Genomic DNA, 8,074 nt, shown 5'->3' with positions numbered 1-8,074 from the left:
AGCTGGTAAAGAATCTGCCTGCCATGCAGGAAACACAAGTTTGATCCCTGGGTTGAAAAGATCCCTTGGAGGAGGGCACAGCAACTCATTCCAGTATTCTTGCCTGGAGAATCCCCACGGACAGAGGAACCTGGCGGCCTACAGTCCGCGGGGTTGCAGAGTCGAACACACTGAGCGACTGAGCACAGTACACTGCAAATGATTTCTCTAATCTGTGGTTTTTGTTTTCCTGTCTTTTGAAGAGATTTTCAATTTAATGTTTTTTTAATGGCTTGTTTTTTGTCTTAGGAAATCTTTGCCTAATCTGTGACCATTAAAATTGTTTTCTAGAAGTGTTGTGAATATTACTTTTAGGTCCATGACTCATTTTTAGTTATTTTTCATGTATGTTGTAAAGGGTGAGTGCTTGTTTTCCATATATGTCAGCTCCATCTTTTGAAAAAGTCTGAAAATGACTTATTTTTTATAGATGTTAGATTGTTTGCTAATATTTTCAGGATTTTTGTTCATGAGGACCATTGTCCTGTAATTTTCTTGTTTTGTAATGTCTTGGTCTAGTTCTAATATCAGAACAAGGCTGACCTCATGAAATAAGTTGGAAATATTTCTTCCCTCTCCATTTTCTGAAAAATTTTGTGTAATGATGACTGGTGTTATTTCTTCCTTGAATGGAAACATTTGCAAGAGAAACTATATGGGACTAGAGTTTTCTTTGTGGGAAGACAATAACTTCAACTGTACTCATAGTATTTGAGGCTCTTCAGATTTTGTCTCTTCTTGTGGCAGTTCCAGTGATTTTTATTCTTCTTTCATTCCTGGTATTAGTGATTGGTAGTTTCTCTGGTTTATTTGGTTGCTCTAATTAGAGATCTACTGATTCTGTTGCTCTTTTGAGAAACAAATGTTGTTTTCATCAATTTTTCTCTTATTTTTCTCTTATAAATTATTGATTTTTTTACCCTCTATTTCCTAATTCTGAGAAAAAGGCAAATATGCCAGCTCACATCACTCTTACACGCAACATGGAGCTGAAAGTTCAAGCCAGTGAAATAAGGCAGGAGAATAAAACAGGTAACAGATTAAAAAAGAGGCAACTTCCTTAATTTGCAAATGACATGACTGTGGGAGGGCTGGCCGGTTAAATTACTCCACCATATATTGTAGAAGAGGGATTCTATCATCGTTGCTTTGAAATTTGCTGTTAGTATACCTGAAACTCCAATAACAAAAATGCAAGGAATCCTTTCTTCAAATGTTTGAGGTTTTCCCCTAAGTTTCACATGGTATATATTAGTCATCCAGACATCTCGTAAATTTACTATGTATAACAAATGCAGATATTCAAGCTATCAGAGAGGTAGTGTATAAATAGAGACTAACAGTAAGATCTGTATTTTGGCTCTGCTAGTCACTAACTGTATTAACACAGTGGGCAAGTTTCTTAACCTCACGGCTCAATTGAGTTTCCTCTATATACTGCTAATGATAACAGTATTTCCCTCACTGGACTATTATCAGAATTAAGTGTGAAAACATGAATGAATAGTGTCTGATGTATAGAAAAAGCTCAAATACTAGTTACTTATATTACTGTGAAACAAATGTTCCCATTCCCCTTAATGTGTTCCCTCTAATTAAAGAATAATGACAACATTACTCACAAAAGTTTAATATATTAGAGGATTTCCATCACAAAGCAAGATTATACACATAGATAAAAACTGGAAAAGCAAACAAATAGAAAATTTGTTGGCAGAGGAAAGAAAATTAGCACATATGGTAGAATAGTCAATCCTACTAATTACTTACAAAATTATAATTAATATAGAAATTAAACACCATTTTGTAACTAGTAAATTAGAATCATTATAATTAATAGCCACTGCCGACCAGGTTGAAGTCAACAGGTATACTATATTAACAGTGTGAATTAATTCTTTCTGGCAAACAATCTGCAATACATTTGGAAAGAAATCTCATGAAATTGACGGGCTACAGTTTGTGGGGTCACAACAGTTGGACACAACTTAGTGACTAAACCATCACCACCACCATACTGACGTCTACTGTATACAATACTGGACCTTCCTGTAACTCAGCATTTATAGCTTTGTCTCCTCCTCCAACAGAGGACAGAACTAATTCCATATTCAATCTTTCCAATGTGCCCCACAGTATCAGTTACCTGGGTGTTACCTGACATCCTCAGCTATGTATGAGGATGAAGGATGAGAAATATTAAACCCAAGGCCAGGAAGTATGAGCATATACTAGGAAAAGGATACCAAAAAGGAACAAAAACTCAAGTAGTAAGAAGAAATGTGGGGCCAAAATAACATACCTGAGGTCAGGTTAAATCACGTCAGAACTTTCAAGATTTGGAGTTTGGAATACATAGTTCTAGAGATAAACTAAGAGATATGAAGAATCTTATCAATAGTATTCTTATGCTGTTTGTTAGCGCCATCTTTTGAAATCTTAAAAGGAAATTCATGGTTTTGAATTGGAAAACAGGACACTAAGAAATAGTCATGAAATTTTAAGTCCTTTTGGTAAAACAGATGAATCTATTTACATATGTATATGACTAAAAGAAAAAGATTAATTTGGTTTAGTCTGCTGGCTCCTATATTCTCACTCACCAACAGACTGTTATTGATTGAATTATGAAAAGGCTAACAAAATCTCTGACCATATTAGGAGACTTCAGATAAACCTGCAGCAGAGAGCAGCACGCAGAGGATACCTTTGTCCTAAGCTCTTATTAAAATACTCATAAAGATCAAAAAAAAAAAGAAGACTGCACAGACCAATTACTAAGCATAATATGGTATTCAAACATCATTAAAACAACAGGAATCTTCTTAAGATCTGCTTTCTATTTGAGTCTAAATCAGAGACCTGGCACTGTCCTCAAGGAACTGAACACAAATAGCTCAGGGCATGCTAACAGCTTTCTTTGTGTTCCCTCTGTTGGTCCAGCTACTTGCTACTTGATTCTTCCTTACCTGAACGACATTATTAGCAACAGAAAACACTAATATTACCTTAGGAATTAGCTATTAAAAGCTGATTATCAGCTATATTTATTCTGTAATTTAATTTCATCTGCTTCTTGGTAATTTTGCTCTTACATACAAAATTTACCACCAACTATGTATCTCAGGCTCCCTAATATAGAAAAGACTTGTGTAAGAAAAAACACTTGGTGACATACATGAAATCACAATTACAGTAATTGGACCATAGTTAACACTGATTCAGAAAAGAGGAATTTATGCTCAGTTATAAGTGATTATATAAGGAAGAGAAAATGGGTTAGGTAACAATATTACATTTTTATACAAACAACATGAATCCCAAGTTCTTATAAAGCGTATATTTAAAAAACAGGTCAAGGTGAAGGAGTGAATCTTTACTTTTAACTTCATGTGTGATCATTTGGGCCTTTTTGACTTGGATTCGTTTTCCTTTGGAACTTTTCCGTTTTGACACTGAGTAAATCTGGCTACTGTAGAAACACCATCCACAAACTTGGTTTTGAAAAGGACGTTTGCGTTGTTGAACATACCTTCTTTTAGGGATACCACAATGAACTTAAGGGAAAAAGGAAAACAGAAAAATTTGTAGCATCCTTGAAGTTAGTTCGCTGTTTTTGTACTGCGGTTAAGAATCATTTGGAAAAAATTTGATTTTGCTATCTCTTTAAATGCTGGGCTCCAAGCAAATGCACATAATAAATAGTTATTATTAGGCACCTAAATGAATTCTTTCCATATGCAGTTTTAGGAGTTGCTTAATTTTACTGTGAGTGCTTCATTACCCAAGTTACTATTTCCTGCTGGTTGACTGCTTGTTGCTATCTTCTCCAGTTAGTATCAACTGTCTTATCAGCTATCAACTGGCTAGCTCTAAATGCCACTGTTATCTGCTAAAAACCTGCCATAATAAATACACAATCTATGATGACTGTAACAGAAGCCCCCCAGAGCTGTTCAATGCTTTATCTATATGGTAGCCCTAGTTACTACAGCAACAGTTCAATAAAAAACTGTTTTTAGCTTCAAGGGTTTTTCTCTGCATTTTAGGAGGAATGAAGAGTATCCATCAAGCAACACATGACACATTTCTGATATATTTTCCAGGTACATCTTTGAAACAGTCTTGTTTTGATTGTGCATCTTCTCTCAGCTAGCTAGAGAAAATAATTAACCTAAATAATTTCAAGTGACAAAAAAAAAAAATAGATTCCTCTTCATGCTATAACCTGCTATTGTAATTCCAGGCTCTTTCTTTAATAAGAGATGAAAGCATCCTTCCTTCTGGAACCATATGAATAGAATTATATATTTAAAGAGATATACAACACCTTGGTATTCTTCAATCCTAAATTCCTTATATATACTGACCATTACTAAAGAATAGTTTTAGAAAAACAAATCCTAGAACTATTCTGAAGCTCTTTTTGGTTCTTACCTGAGAATGTGTGAAATGAGTACGTAGCATATGTCCAATATTCTGAGTATGAGAAAGATCTAGGGCTGCATCGACCTCATCCAGGATGTAGATTGGGGCAGGTTTGAAAAGGAGCATGGACAGGATTAATGACAGAGCCACTAAAGACCTGAAAAAAGAAGGCCAAAAGAAATACCATCAAAACTTGATTTTACCACTTTTTGCCAAAGCGCTGAAGCAAACCTGCTACCCTATTATTATGAAGAGTGCTGATTTAGCTGGAAGATAGTTATAGAAAAAAGAATCTTAAGTTTCAAACTTGAAAACTTTTGCTGTATTAAAGTAGTTTAGCTTTCCATTCTTCCCTCACTTCAATGAGTGTTATTTTGAATAGAAGTTATATGTTCTTCTTTCTTGTCAGATAACTAGAATGTTAAATTTAGCATCTAATCTTAAGAGACATCATATTAGTGTTAATAGTTTTTCCTTTCCTTCCCTAAAACTCTTTTTCAGTTCTTTTATATCCCTTTTAATTGTAACGGATTTTGTTCTAATCTGGTATGAAGAAATATAATACTTCTCATAATATTTTTTTCTTAAACATTTCATTAAAAAATCTTTATTTACTGTAAGACATTTATAATTATTTAAAAATAGGATTAAAATTACAGTAACAGCTATAACACACTTAACTCTATAACTTCAAATATCTTCTAGCATGCAGCACTAGAGTAAACAGTCTAATGCTTACTGTATTTCAATAGGGTATTTATTAAGAAACATGTAAGTGGGGGAAAAATTTGTGTAGAAGAAGAGGGGTCTAGGAAGGTGAAACAAAATTTTCTAGCAAAGGAAAGGAATGAAACAGTACAATAAAAAGCAAGCTGAACAGGGTAGCTACGGTCATTAAAGCGACCTAAAACTACTTTTCAATGGCTTTCTCTGTGCCAAATATTTAAGGCACTGAGCTTTCAACTTATTCATTTAGGAAGGAAAAAAAAGGGCTCACCAAGAGTTAAACTACTATGCTAGACTGTGGTATATCTGAAAATAAGTTTATATTGTCTTAATTATGGAAGTAATTTTCAAGTTCCAGTAAGAAAATAAGCAAATATTCTCTATTTTCCTCAAAAAGTTTTTCGAGGACTTTAGCAAAAACAATTAAAGATGTTGGGATCTATACTGTGGAATTCAATTATGATTGACCAGGAAGCAGAAGCTGTCTTTTTTGACTCTTAGAACATTTAGGAATTTTATCAATAGTGAAAAATAGAGTGGACTGCTATTCTATTCACAAAAATTACAAAAGATCTCATAATAAAAATGAACAGATCTTAGTATTTTCTACATCCAAAGGAGGAGAGTTCCATGACAGCAAAGAGCACATGAAAACAATCAAGTAGTATGGACTGTAAATCCTGCAGGGGGAAAATACAAAATTAATACACATCTTCAATTATATGAATATTCATAATTTTCTCTCAGGGGCTTTTAATCATTTGGCTCTCTGCAGGTAAGGAGTGAGGCCAAATGATCTTTTAAAGTTTCTCTCAGTATGCTGTCTGAATCACTGTGTAAGGCTGGAGAAACTTTCCTGAAGTCCAGAACATATTATTTCCAGTACTCTTAATTGTCATGTAGACCCAAGTTTCCATTTGGTACTATTTTTCTTTCACCAGAGAACTTCCTTTAATTTATAGAGCTCTACTGGAATTAAATGCTTCCACCTTTTGTTTTTCTGAAAACATATACTGCCTTCAATATGAAAATGTTTCTACATACAGAATTCTAGGTTATCACGTTTTTCTTTTAGCACTTTATATATGTTGTTCCAGACTTCTGGCTTGCATAGTTTTTGACAAGAAGTCTAAAGTCATTCTTATCTTTGTTTCTTGGCATTTAATGTGCCTTTTTACCTCTGGCTGCTTTTAGGATTTTTTTTTCTCCTAATGCTGGTTTTCAGCAACTATGTATAACATGCTTTGCTGTGTTATTGTATGTGTAGGAAGCGAGTACATACATTTATCCTACGTGTGAAAGCAAAGTGTTAAGTGTTAGTTGCTCAGTGGTATCTGATTCTTTGCCACCCCCATGGACTGCAACCCACCAGGCTCCTCTGTCCATGGAATTCTCCAAGCAAGAATACTGCAGTGGGTAGGCATTCCTTTTCCAAGGGATTTTCCTGACCCAGTGATCAACCCAGCTCTCCTGCATTACAGGTAGATTCTTTAACATCTGGCCATCCCTTATACTACCTGGGGTTCACAGAAATCAAGTATGTGGATTTATAGAACTCATCAAATCTGGAAAATCTGGGCTGTTATTTCTTCAAGTATCTTGTTTTACCTCTTCCTCTCTTTGAAATTCCAATAATATGTATGTCCGAGTACTCAATGTCGCCCCACAGGTCACTGAAGCTCTTTCTAAGTTTAACTTTAATAGTTTATTGCTATGTTTTCAAATTCACTCATGTTCCTTTTAAGGCTGAATTTGTTATCAATCTCAGGCAGAGAACTTTTCCTTTCAGGTTTGTTTTTTAAAAAATCTCTAGAAGTTTCACTGGCATCTTCTTTAATAGTTTCCATTTCTCTCACCTTGTAATCTTTAGAAATACTTAATGTAACTCTCTTTAACTTCCTGTCTGCTAGTTTTATCATCTGTCACTTCTGGGGCTGTTTCTCCTCTAAGTTATAAATCACATTTTCTTGATTTCTGCCTAGTAGTGTTTATTAGATGCTGAACACTGTGATTATGTTGTTTACAGTCTCAACTTTGTGGTCTGTCTTTAAATAGTGTTGGGCCTGCAATTAACCTTTGCTAAGGTGTGTCTAGAATAGCCTTCACTTTAGGGACGGTGCAAACGTAATGCCATGATGTATTTCCCTGGGACTTCCCCAAATTCTAATGTTTCCTTCATTTAGTAAGACTAATGGTCTTTGTGTGGGTTTCCCTCCCTGCATCTGCAGTCAAGAATTACTCCTAGGGAGAAAGCTAGGGTAAACACTGGACTCAGCATTTTGTTTCTTTCCTCTCAGGATCATACTCCTGGATCATTCATTTTCCAGTATCTGAAAATAATTGTTTCTCATGTATTTGGTCTAGTTTCCTAGATGCTAATCCTTATTTCTACTTTGTTGCCTATCATTTTAGTCAAGTGTTCTAATCAGAATTCATAGTCTCACAGATTAGGCTCCTTAAATTTCACATGCAAATATAGAAAAGCAAATCTGAAATAAAATTGGGAGGCAGAGAGTTGATGGATTATAATAAAATAAGAGGAATTATTTCAAAGGGAACACTCACTCACCTCTGACCACCACTAAGTTCAGTTAGGTTTTCTTTCCAAGTATTTCCTAAGGCAACCTTAAACTCCAGACCATCCAACACAGTCTGCCCTTCTGGTGGTGCAAGCATAGCATTAGCACCAGGCAAAAGAGTAGAAAAAATAGATCCAAAGTCCTTGTTCACCTGGATGAAAAAAATGATTTATATCATAGAAGGTTTTCCAAGAAAAATCAAATGACATGTGTATTTGTAAACAAGCAGGTGAAATTTTGTTATCTGTTACTCTTTTTTTTTTTTTTTTTTTTTTTTTTTTTTTTTTTTTTTTTTTTTTTTT

General features: G+C 34.6%; 1 protein-coding gene across 4 annotated transcripts in view; it reads right to left on the bottom strand.

Moving 5' to 3' along the window:
• Positions 1-1,653: 1,653 nt before the first annotated feature.
• The window catches only part of SMC2 (structural maintenance of chromosomes 2), a 51,217-nt gene continuing 44,796 nt past the window's right edge, over positions 1,654-8,074 (bottom strand). For all 4 annotated transcript variants that reach the window (XM_010843524.1, XM_010843523.1, XM_010843522.1 and 1 more), the window contains exons 23-25: positions 7,763-7,923; positions 4,477-4,624; positions 1,654-3,596 (exon numbers count right to left, since the gene is read on the bottom strand). In XM_010843524.1, coding sequence (XP_010841826.1) covers positions 3,438-3,596; positions 4,477-4,624; positions 7,763-7,923 — 468 coding nt within the window. In that variant the 3' untranslated portion in view covers positions 1,654-3,437. The remainder of the gene's footprint in view (positions 3,597-4,476; positions 4,625-7,762; positions 7,924-8,074) is intronic.

The sequence above is a fragment of the Bison bison genome, unplaced genomic scaffold (genome assembly GCF_000754665.1).
Source record: "Bison bison bison isolate TAMUID 2011002044 unplaced genomic scaffold, Bison_UMD1.0 scf7180017864183, whole genome shotgun sequence".
NCBI classification, from domain to species: Eukaryota; Metazoa; Chordata; class Mammalia; order Artiodactyla; family Bovidae; genus Bison; species Bison bison.
The sequence above is the reverse complement of the archived record's forward strand: the minus strand, read 5'-3'. Positions and strand labels throughout refer to the sequence as shown.